General features: G+C 39.7%; 2 protein-coding genes across 3 annotated transcripts in view; both read right to left on the bottom strand.

Moving 5' to 3' along the window:
- Nucleotides 1-8,479, bottom strand: part of ttyh2 (tweety family member 2) — a 64,601-nt gene extending 56,122 nt beyond the window's left edge. Inside the window, exons 1-2 of one of the 2 annotated variants that reach the window (XM_034859538.1) lie at nt 8,464-8,479; nt 1,987-2,339 (exon numbers count right to left, since the gene is read on the bottom strand). In XM_034859538.1, coding sequence (XP_034715429.1) covers nt 1,987-2,115 — 129 coding nt within the window. In that variant the 5' untranslated portion in view covers nt 2,116-2,339; nt 8,464-8,479. Of the gene's footprint in view, nt 1-1,986; nt 2,444-8,463 lie in introns of those variants that run through there. The other variant, XM_034859539.1, reaches the window with a different exon arrangement.
- Nucleotides 3,293-6,609, bottom strand: rpl38 (ribosomal protein L38). Its single transcript, XM_034859542.1, has 5 exons — nt 6,533-6,609; nt 6,299-6,326; nt 5,658-5,718; nt 4,189-4,311; nt 3,293-3,362 (listed from the first exon to the last, which is right to left on the bottom strand). Exons 1-5 carry the CDS (start codon nt 6,592-6,594, stop codon nt 3,337-3,339), a joined length of 300 nt encoding a protein of 99 aa, XP_034715433.1. The 5' UTR covers nt 6,595-6,609; the 3' UTR covers nt 3,293-3,336.
- Nucleotides 8,480-12,194: the final 3,715 nt, after the last annotated feature.

Genomic DNA, 12,194 nt, shown 5'->3' with positions numbered 1-12,194 from the left:
GTGAGTTGAAAGTCCGTCGGACAGGGGCCTCCTCCAGACGTTCCCAATTTACCCGCACTACACGTTTGGGCTTACCAACTCGATTATAAAGCTTCATTTTTGTTCCTTTAGACTGAATTCTTTACCAATAAACACAGTTGCAATGCTGGTAATTATCCCAGCGCAGAGACAAATTGGATTTTCAATAACACCACAGTGGGAAGCTATGCAGAGTGTTAAGAAACACCAGCAAATTCCCTTAAACATAGACTATGTGTATCTTTTTACTGCCTTACAGTATAGTTGATATGTGTCACTTCATTAGCAACTGTAACACTAATAACCCTTAAAAATTTAAGTCTAATCCAAAACTTAACTATGACAAATATGCAAGTACATTTAGGGGCAAAATATCACCAGTTTTCCCAGTTTAACATCCTTTGAATATCGTCATTGCTACTCATGCAGTCAACCAAGGAGGCGGTGATCAAAATTAATTCTGACAGCTCACAAACGACAGGAAATGTAATGGCCTGAACAGCATTGCATCATCTTAAAATGTTGTCATTAGCTTTGGTGCTGTGCAGAAGAATGTTTTACAAAGTGGGAGCATGAAGGGTTTGACCTACAGTACATCTGTGTGTGTGTGTGGGGGGGGGGGGGAGACAGACAAAGGAGAGCAGGAGCATGGTTGTGTCCGAGAGAGAAACATGAGTAAAAGTCATAAAACGAGCGATTGATGGGTGTGATGATGGGGGTTTCCCACCCCTGACTTGAGTGCCTGTCTGTAGTCTTCTAAGAAGGAAGAGCTGCTCTCCTGCTGAGACTCACCGCCCTCCCCTCCTATAATACATTCATGCTCCCCTCCCCTCCCACATCCCATGGCCCAGACTCTACTTCCACAATGCTACAGAAAATGGAAACTGGCAGCATGAGAAGAAAAGAAATCTCCTTCACTTTGCCTCTCTCGTCTCGACAAAAATCCAATTTGGTTGTGCTTCCATCTGATATCTTGTGGAGCAGAAGTACATCAAACTATTACTATTGGTGAAGCGGTAGCAGCTAAAGCAAAGGGAAGCATCATAGCTAATGTTGAAGCCAATTAGTGCCTTAACATGCTATTGCTATATGCTATTAGGCTGTATAACCTGAAAAATTAAACCGTGAAATAATAAATCATTCATAGTACTTTGACATGTGTTCACAAACAGGTCATTAGTCTTCCAACAGTTGATCCCAACTCACTGTCTAACTCACTGGAGTTAGACAGGAACCACTTTCTTTAACTCCCATGGGTGAAACACATACAGTATATTCCAACGTTTACAGTGTGAAGTGTGCTTTCTGATCTTCTCACTCTCTCTCTCTCTCTCTCTCTCTCTCTCTCTCTGTGTGTCTCTCCAACAGACACAATAACTTATATTTGTCCAACTGAAAAATGTAAACCAAGCTTAATGGAGGGCAGTATTTACAAGATATACATGTTACATCTATACTGGGAAACGCAATTAAGCATTTAACTCAATAGTGTAACGTCATTTTTGCAAAGAGGAATTATTTTGGTGGAAGACCACTACAATGGCAACACCTAAAACAGATCCACCAAGCATTTTTGACCTGGTCCATAGATCTTTGGGACTAAATAGGCCTATGGCACCTAAAAAATGCGGTGGACTCACCCTCAAGGTGGCTATCAGTTAAGTGGACTGGGTAAGATTCAGAGAGATAATTTGGGCCACTTTTATCATGGATAGTGCAAAATGTAATCTGAAGGCAACCGAAAACATAATGATAACTCATTTTAGTAATAACAGCAGTGTCAGGAAAATTGGAAGCCATTTATTGAAGGATATAACCCATGAATTGTAGGATTATTTTAGATGTCCCAATGGGCATACTGTTAAAAACTCACTATTGAGTCCAAAGCACAGGCATAGTATCCTTGTTTTGCTTTCGTCCTTGATAACAAGGGTCCTGATAAAGCTATTTCCTATCTTCTTTACTAACCTGCTGGTAGTTCTCTTCCTCGGGCTGGAAGCTGTTGTCAATGGGATGAAACCTTAGGTTGATATGAGGAAAATTGTGGAGCCAGTAAGTCCACCAGGGCGCAATGTAATCCATCCGATCCGAAGACATCCTTGCCCCGAGAAAAAGTTCGGCTCCAGCCTAAATTAGCCTCCCTTTACTAAAGCGGGCTGTTTGGTCCGCTGCCGGAGATCTTAATCCCGTCTCATATCAGACAAAGACAATGATAAAAGCATGCTCGTTTATGGAAACACACTCTCAGCCACACATGATAGAACCCGCACAAGAAGTCCTGCAGAGACAACACTGGTGTTATAAACTGAAGTCCGCGACCACTTTTTTTACATAAAAGAAGAAACAATCACACTGCGCCCATGTCTCCGTGGACCCTCGGCTCCTATCCGACCGACAGCCGCACCAGACGCACAACAGTCACTAGCGGGAACGCGCCCCGATAGTCAAGAAACGAAACGGGAACGCGCAGGCTCCCCCTTTTGAGGAGTTTAGAAATATCAATCTGGCCGCAATTCTGAGGTAAGACTTTTTTAATTTTAAACTGTGTAGTCATTTAATTTTCATTCTGACATGTTTTAGTTATTTAAGTGCTGCTTTATCAGTCTCTGTGCGGAGCCAGCTGCTGCACAGCCACCTAGTGGTCAACGGAGACAATTACAGACAACTTTAATTTATGTCCTCATAGGACGTCCGAATCACATTAGCAACTTTTATCTTCACCAAGTGGAGGCTATAAAAAAGAAAAGAAAATAGGTCAGTAATTACGCTGTGAAATCCAACCAGAGTGCTTCTAATCTGCTTGATTTCATCCCTGTAGCAGACCAGTCCCGTTCCCCATGTCCTCACTGGCATTATTAGAAGCATCTAGACAAATGTGCTCATACTGATTTTTTAGCAGCATGTTTGTGTGATGCTACGATAAATCTACTTAATGGACATTTGAACTTCAGAGTGAGATGTAAGGTATGACCCCTAGGACGTAAAGAAGTTTCAGATAGGTGTTCAACGGGCATTTACAGAAAATAAGACAGTTTCCTAACTTGTTCATATTGGGGTTTACACAATTAACATGTGTGAAATGGTTAGTTCTCTATTCACTTTCCAGTCCGACTATAGCTCAAACCTGACATCTGGTGGAAAGAAGAGACTCTGTATGAGCTTTTACTTCAACAAGCTGGCGCTCACTGACAACCCCTCATGATATAATCAGTTTTAATATTTTGTGTTTGCTTTACAGCATGAAAAACAATGCACATAAAACCACAGACAATTAACTATTTTTCCAATTTTTATTACAATTATCTGTACATCACGGATTTACTTCAGCTCCTTCACAGCCAGACCTGTAAAGACAAAGACAAGAGGTTAGAGAATATTCACTGCATAAAAGCTCCAGCAGCAAAGACCCCGTCAATGCACTGTTTGGAATGGGTGCATATGTTGAGGTGAAATGAGACAAATGTCCTAACATTGTCATTTTTACAGTTTTCTGACTGTTGTTCCTAACCAAATTTCAGTGTTCCACATCAGTCTTAAGACTCATTAGGAAACTCTCTTGGCAAAGTGTCTGCAATTGTGTTTTACGTTGCCCATTTAGTCATTTTCTATGAGGACCAACTACTATCTAAGCCCTGTAGACTCTTGTCTAGTTAAAATGTTATAAAACCTATTCAAGTTTTTATTGTAAACACCTACAGTTTACACTTCTTTTCAGTCCAAATGCACAGGTTATGTTCCTGAGGCTCAATAAGCACAATGAACCCTTTTCCTACATTATAAAAAACCTATAGTGCAGCTGTGAATGCTCTAAAAAGTGGCTTGTTTCCATCAGGTTGAGGTTTTTTTTAGCATTGCTTCTTCTACAGTGCTACCACAACTGCCATCCTCTGCAGTCAGAGATGTATCACACCATCCCTGTGTTTGTGGCATGCATGTGCTTCCGTGTAGGACATGCCAGAATGAGAAACTCAGACCCACCCATTCAAACATGCTCTAAGCCACAAGTGGTCAAACCTCCAAATGATGCAAACGTCTTAACAGAATGGTCTAAGGCTATGTCAAAGGTCAAATGTACATCATTCATTTCCATATTAGCCTTTTGCTGTTTAAACAAAGACTGCTACGCCTCACTCGTTTGCCCCACAAGTGGACTTCTTGATAATAACTGACCTGGGGGCAGGGACTGCTTGAGCTTCTCAGCCTTCTCCTTGTCTGTGATGACCAGGGTGTACAGGTACCTGCTGCAGCGCACCTTGAACTTAACATTGTCCTTGTTCTTCTTGATCTTTACGGCTGAAGGAAGACAAACAAGCCAGTTCAGATTAAACTAACAAACAGAAACATGTACTTGGATAAAAAAAAAATTACTTCGGAGACAGATGTGCAAGTTACTGTATTATTTTACAAGTCCAAATGTCTGAATAACTTCCTACGAAGTTTCCTGAGCATTTTCTTGACAGAAAGGCAACAAATGTTACTTCAATTGTTGTTTGACACCACATTCTTCATAGAATGTGACTTGTATGATTGCCTGTGAACAACTGTAACTTTTTAAATGTAATTTGTTTTCATGTTTATCTGGCCTGCCATAGAGATAGCCCGACTCCATTTTTGCTTCCCGATACCAATTAGGATACCTGAAGTTGCGTGTCGGCCGACAGAGTACTGATCAGATACCAGTGTGTCATATTTTATGTTTTAACAGCTGTATGAGTCTATCCCTGTATGGATGTGAAATGATTTCAATCTTTGTTGTCGGTCTGGCTCAGGTTAAACATTTTCTGTAACATGAACAAACAATGAACGCCACACAACTTTATTATCCAGTTTGGCAGTCAGTTATAACGGAAAAAGAACATAAATAAAACTACTTTAACGTGGATTTTCTTCCGTTTAAAAAAAAAAGTGGTATCAGATCGGTGTATAAACTCCAGTACTTCCCGACCAGCATTTTATGCAGTATCGGAGGCGATCCTGATACTGAAACATCTCTAGCCCGCCAGCAACCTCAAGTTGTCATCCACCTTTTCATTTTGTCATCCACTGCTTTCATTTAAAGGTTCTGACACGCCAACCTGACGGCAGAAAACCCGAGTTTGTCAAAAAAGTGCCTCGGACGTACGTTCAGCGTGAGCGCAAGACATCTCCATAACAGTAGGCGGCGCTAATCTGTATTGTGGCCCAAAAAATGAAACTTGGCAGCTGAATGGACAAACTCATCCCGTGAGTCTGGCTTCTTTGGAATTTCAACACCGGCCGTGATGACTGCTCGTTCGGAATACAATCTCGTATTTTACAAAAATAGCTCATCAAAACGCGTTTCTGAAAACATTTTAAGCGATTAATAGGCCATGCAGTTGCTGACTGTCTTCATTTCAGATCAACAAAGGTTAGTTTAAAAGACTTCGGTCTGAGACACTTGTTCAAGGAGTCCAACTGCCCGCCTTCCGATGCAACAAGTCAAATCAGCCTAAATTAAAGCGGACGACTCCTGTGACGGACGACAGCACGGACCACACCGAACAGACTCGAGTCACTGACCTCTCCAGACTGTCCTACGGCCGATAATCGGGTTGGTGTGTCAGCACCCTTACATGAACCAGTACATGAAGGAGAGGACAGTACTGAGTTTAACTTACACTTGGCATCCTTCCTCCTGGCTGTCAACAGGAAATCTTTGATTTCTTCTATCTTGCGAGGCTACAAATAAAGAACAGAGTAGGAACGATTATTATTCATACAAAGCATCAAAACACACAGATTAAGCATGAACAACAAAGTGATGTTAGGGGACCGGTGGAACTGATGTTTCTGTTAGAAGTCGAAACCCAGCACTAGGTCCATCATTACTCTAGCAAGACTTGAAAAAAGCATCACGAGCACATCAGCCTGAGATGATTGCATGTCTTGCTGACGGCTAAACATTATCTTTATCTAAACTTCCGACTTCGCTGGTGCAGCCTGCACCAGGTCACTAACAGCTACAGATACCGTAGTCAGAATGGTTGTTTTGGGGAAATTAACCCCGGCACCTGATGTTTTAGCTATGTAAAACCATATTGCTATGGGCTCGTGAACATGTCATTACTATGCGACAGGCTGTAGCCGGGTGGCTGAAGCTAGCAAATGTATGCTAATGCTAATCACCGAAGATTAAAGCGCCAATTTCCTACGTTTCTAACGCTTGGTACATAAACACACACGCATATTCCATGAAACGCCATTCCCACGCTCACACGATACATCACCAACTATTCAGATTAAGGTGTTTAGTCCTTACCATGTTGATTGTGTCAGCGGACTGAACGCTGTGGAGGAGCGAGAGAAAGATGGAGTCAGTTTATGGGTAAAACAACGGAAAGAAAAGTATTGGAAAACAAATGAGTAGCTCGTCATCTGGCCACTGAATTGATTAAGTATAATTCTGCAGAGCCGATGATGTGACTATTAGCGTTAAAGAGGATGGATTATGATAGAAATTGTGATTTTGTTTATGTGTGAATGTGGAACTCACTCAGCCTGCCAGAGAGGGGATGAAAAGGGGCGGAACTTCCGGTTATGTAAACTTTTATACATCGCTACGGCAAGCACAGAAGGCCAATTCCAAAAAAGAAAAGCGATTTGTCCGTGTTTAAAATTGTTTACTGCGTTGAGAGAGTAGCTTATATTATTCCCAACAAGCGTTAAATGGCTATGGGACCACTGCACTGTTGGATATTGTATAATCAGGTTTATGCTGATGTGAATTTTTGTCACAATCTCTTTCTTGTAAAGGAAAATCTTTATTTGTTAATGCTAATACTTATATTAGCCTATCTTAGCCTATTCAAAGAAAAATTGTCAAATGAAATGTTGGCTTTATTAGCCCAGTGAAGTAATCTATCCACTTCATCAAGCAATTTACCAGATTTAAAACAAGATTTCCTTTTTACAACAATAAAACATATGGGAGCCTGGGTAACACACAGCCTACAAGGCTATAGGCGTTTGTTTCAAATGTGGTAAAGCAATTTTCCGATTGCTTTTGTCCTATAATGTCATCCATGGATGTATTGTACACAATTCATCTCAGCCTGCTGCTTGTAAATATTTGCTGCCCATATCACAGTAAAACTATGAATTTATTCATTTGGTGCTTAACTGGACACACATAATTCCTTATTCTTGGACACAGCATGCATCATGCAGGATATGATACCTAGAGCATGACTTTTATGTATGAAGACCATTACTCATCTTCTGTATGACACTTTTGTCATCCTCCAATTCATTGCATTGTTGCACATCAAGCTCTTCCAGTGAATAGGCCACACACTGTTTCCTGTTACTCTCCCTCAGTAAATAGTGACACAGCAGCAGTAATTAATGCACTCATATACTGGATCTAGCCCTTGCCCGACCTGCACTGAGGTCTTTGAAAAGTAGCACTGGTCAGTGGCTTATGTGTGTTTTCACTGTATGTGAAAGAATGTATGCTGACTCTGCCAAACTGATTCCCTATCTGCTCCAAATTACTGGGGTTAAAACGTTTTCCTCCCTGCAGACTCACCCTGCCCTGATGGTGACATTGCTGTGATTGATTATGAATGCTGCCCCATACCAAAACTGTTAAGTCAAATGGAGATCATACATATAGCACAAATTTACAAGTTTGTTAAAGGGTTTTACAGATTGTATAACATATGACCATGAATTCTATTTATTGTGTGTCCGGTCTGACCAAGTTGGGAACCACTGTAAATGATCAGTGGTGTTTCAAAGCCTTCTCCACACTGCCAGTAACAGCATACTGTAAACTATACTATACTGTAATCTAATTGCAACAAAATATTTATTTATTTATTTATGTTAATTTGAAAATGTGGTGCATGAAAAACAACAACAAAAAAACATCAGAATCAGATGTAAAAGAAACTATAGCGTGTAATTTCTGCAGATTGTAGTCTCCTGCTCAGGTCAGTAAATCCACAATATTCCCATAAAATAGCCCAGAATAGAGAGTGAAAAGTGAAAGTATGTTCTAAATTAATACAATTGTGGATTAATGCATGACATAAAAATACTGGTTTTTCTTTATCATTATTATTATTGGCTGCTATAATAGTTTAAAAAAAAGGCCCTTTAATTGTCTTTGGCTCAAGAGGCAGCTTGCTCGCAAAGAGAGGCAAAGTCCCTTCCATTGGTGGACAACCAGTGGACCTGAATTTTGGAGAAAAAATATGTTTAGGCAAGAGACAAATAATTACTTTATTCTGTTTGAATAGAGCCATGATTTACATTTATGATGTTTGTTAATTGAAAAAGTTAATTTTGCAAGTCAAAAAAGTTTCAGTTTGTAAAGAAGTTTGTTCTTGTTCTTGATCCAGACCCTGGATACAGATGACGTTAGGGCTACATATTCAGGCTATTGTGGGAGACGAGATGTGTGTGTATATATATATATACATATATATATATATATATCCTATTTTACTAAGCGGTTTCACACAAAACTAAAACTGAGACTTTGTTCACTTGCAAAATTATCTTTTAAGTTGAAAAACATCATATTTTATTGCTCAATTCAATCAAAAAGGGTCACATCTTTATTTTTCTCTTCCCATTCATCACTGTGGGCCTAGCTTATAAAATAAGGAAAAAAGGAGAGACATTGCCTGTCAAGCAGGGCTGTCAAGTGGTCAAGTGCCATAAATGTTCATACAAACTCATCAGGAATCGCATATAAGAAGTAACTCTAACAACAGGAAGATTCTTTTGGGCTTCAATGTATGGAGGAATGAACTAGCAACAAATCTGGCTAATTGGAGATACATTCTGTCTTAATAACAAAGTAAAAGAGTAAAATCTTGCATAAATATATCCAGCAAATAGGACATTAAAGAGATTCCTACTTGATATTGAATATTCTTGCACTTTCTGTGAACTAGAAGAAGAAACAATCTGTCATTTGTTCTTTGTGTAAAATGTTTTGGGTTGATTTTCAACATCTTATAAGACGGAACACAGGGCAATCAATTCAATTTAAGGATAAATATATGTTTTATGTGTTTTGAAGGCAATTAGATGTACAAAGAAGTTGTCAATTTTGTTCAATTGATCTTGTTATTAGAATAAATCCACATTCACAAGCAGAAATGGGTGGTTAACAGAGGCCGTTTTGTGAATCTTTTCCCGACATTTTCGTAACTTTTGTCAACGTTCTTTCATTGTTTTGTTTCTTTAAAATTGAAAAAAATTGAAAAAGATCAACTGCCTCGAGAGTGGGAAAACAATGCGCATGCTCAAAGCCATGCCAGGTGATGCTGATTGCCTGTCCGCAATTTGATTAACAGCCTTGCCTACTGTTGTTGTCCTGTGTTCTTGTAGTTGGCAGAAGTTAATTTCGGTCATATTTCATATTGGTCGATGTGGTTTATCTTCTGAAGCACGAATTTAAAAAGTTGAAGAAAACTTTTAAGATTAAATACGTCGGTCCCCACCAGACGCGGGAAATTGTTACACACCAAGCCGCTGATAAACGTCAGATTCACCGCGGAGTACAAAGTGGCTAACTGCTAGCATGACAGAGAAGACGATTGGGGAATGCGTTTCCCGTTTGCTATTCGGATTCAGGATGATACCTGGTCAAGAACAGACTTTCAGGATGTCAAACATATTTCTGAGAGAATTACCTAACATGAAAGCAGCAGGACAAGCTATAAGGTTCTACAAACTGGAGCAGTCTAACGGCAAATCGAGGAGAACAGGTAGGCCAAATGTGTCCAGTCCGCTTATCACCTCTTTAAAGCTGTGTGTGTAAATATGTGGTTAGGCTATATGTCAAATTTCTGGTAATGCATCTTTGCAAAAAGTAGTTGTTGGCCCACCATCTAAAACACCACTCAGTGTAATATGGTGCAGAAGTCAGTTATAGCTTTTATAAACTTCTTTTGAGCTAACACCTTTTAAAAAAAACAACATGGATTTTGCCATTAAAATACTGTATGTAGCAAGGAAGGAAAAGACTTATCAAGCAATGAAAGGTCAGACGGCCTCTGGGTGACGAAGCATTCTGTCTAAGGAAAAAGTTAGACCGTGTTCAGTCCATTTATTAAGTGTGTACTGATGTGTCTGTAACAATGTCTCTGTCTTAATGTTGCTGTCTCAATGCCTGTCTTCCTAAACGTCTGTCTGCCTCAATATCTGTCTCAATGTTAGTTATTGTTTTCTGTCTTTGTCTCTTCTTAAACGGAAGTAACAGTGGGTACAGGGAGACTGTAAGCCCACAGGCCCAATTGTGTCCTGCAGAACTGCTGTGTTGTGTGTTTTGTGTATATATTCTGACAGGTATTTCATTCGTTCCAGACTAACTGTAAATTATGGTTGCTCAAAAAGCTAGAAGATTCGCTTGAGACACCTGAAACTACTAACATTGCAACCCGGCTGACTTATGGGTTTAATCATCTTTTACAGTCTAGACCGATAAATCCAAAGGGTGCCAATATAATAAGCCTTTAAGTATATAAATGGTTCACACGGAAGAAAAGTCCCATCTATTATCCCCACAACTTGACAAAAAATAATTTGATATCTGCAGCAGCAGAGCACAGTTAATGGGCCAATCCTGCTATAGTCAGAGTTGTGAAACACATTTCTGTTTCCTTTTACTTTAACTGAAGATTTTCGATTTTATTGCACAGCATACTTTCTTTTTAGATTGCTACTGCTCAGGATTGGCTAGCACTGACTGCACCTTTTGAATGCAGATTCAGTATAGATATTTTTCCTGGAACTGAGTTCATTAATGATCTCTGTCAGCGGAAGACTGTTTTAGTATTCAAGTTTCAAATACTAGAGACTAGCTTTGTCAATAATTTACACCAGGAGCTCTGTGCGAGCCGAATATAGTTGGTTGTTAAAAGTTTGAGTGACACCTTGGTCCATTTCCGCGGAGATCTACCTTGACATGGCATTAATTCATAAAGACGGGAAACACAAGATCTGTTGTTTTTAATTAACCTGCTACCTACCTGTCTGCCCATGTCCACAGGCCATCTTCCCCTAGATACTCAATCAGTTCTCGTGCTATTGGACACGTTTTACTCAGGATTTTAAATTTTCAGCAGTCTCTCTTGTCAATCAAAGTTAAGGATGGTGTGCGGGTTTGTTTCAGCAATGGGTCAGGATTTCAGACGAGGACCTCGGTGCCTCTGCGATAACCTGCAACACAAGTACAGGTTAGAAAACCACAATGCATGTTTTTATGCTGTCATTTCTTTTCGTTTTGGGTACTTGTTTGCGGTCTCAAACCATTTTCTTCACCATAACAGGGACTGAAATGAGCAGTTTGTCTCAGCGTGGCTTTATGCTCCTTGCTGCAGAAAAGATTATTGTTTCATGTATATACTTTTTTTCCAACTGACATTCAGTAACATCACTCCTTGGCATAGCTAACAGTGTTTTCCCTAGGTTTGTGGGGGACTTAAGTGCATGTATTTGTTGGCTGGTTTAGGGGGTTCCTCTCTCAAGACAATGTGACGTTAATTAATAAAAAAAACCCATCATTTTGGACGATGATTATTCCCATATCAGTGTCTAAAACAAGAGCAGATAAATAAATAACACTTAGAAACGCTTACAGACAACTTCCTTTGAAGCCTAGGTTAGATCTAAGAAAGTTAGTTTTGATGCCAACATTGATTTTTACATTCATTTGGTGCCCAAAACGGCTTGTGTGCTGCACCTTAACCTCATGATTGCAGGGAGAACCCTGGCTAGTAAAAGGATGCAAGCTTATTGCTCCATTTGCAGAGATTTAAAAATATGTCCTTGATCACTGTTCAAAGAGTGTGATATGATGGAACTTCAGTGTTTCATTTCATATAAATTTAACATGGTAAATCTTGTATAACCCTGATTTGTTGACATTCTTTGGTTTTACTTTTCTTATTGCTTGGGGATCTGCCTGCAGATCCCACTGCTGTTAGTGTAGTAATGATAAAAATAATCTTAGAACTTCTCATTTAGTTATAAACCCAATATTTAGAAATATATTGAAGCATATTTAGAGATGCAGTTGCCACAAACTGATGCTTTATGAATGTAACAAAATAATTGTTGATCCATCCATCCATCTTCGACCGCTTATCCGGTATCGGGTCGCGGGGGCAGCAGCTCCAGCAGGGGACCCCAAACTT

This window comes from Etheostoma cragini, chromosome 21, assembly GCF_013103735.1.
Source record: "Etheostoma cragini isolate CJK2018 chromosome 21, CSU_Ecrag_1.0, whole genome shotgun sequence".
NCBI classification, from domain to species: Eukaryota; Metazoa; Chordata; class Actinopteri; order Perciformes; family Percidae; genus Etheostoma; species Etheostoma cragini.
This window is presented reverse-complemented; position numbering and strand designations above follow the sequence as displayed.

Bases quoted from the DNA above. Each gene is read 5' to 3' on its own strand.
- rpl38 (XM_034859542.1), bottom strand. From the start codon at position 6,594: ATGTATAAAAGTTTACATAACCGGAAGTTCCGCCCCTTTTCATCCCCT. The intron at 4,312-5,657 runs GTAAGTTAAACT...GTCTTCCTTCAG, and splicing joins CAGGAGGAAGGATGCCAAGT to CCGTAAAGATCAAGAAGAAC. The intron at 3,363-4,188 runs GTCAGTTATTAT...TTGTCTTTACAG, and splicing joins CAAGCAGTCCCTGCCCCCAG to GTCTGGCTGTGAAGGAGCTG.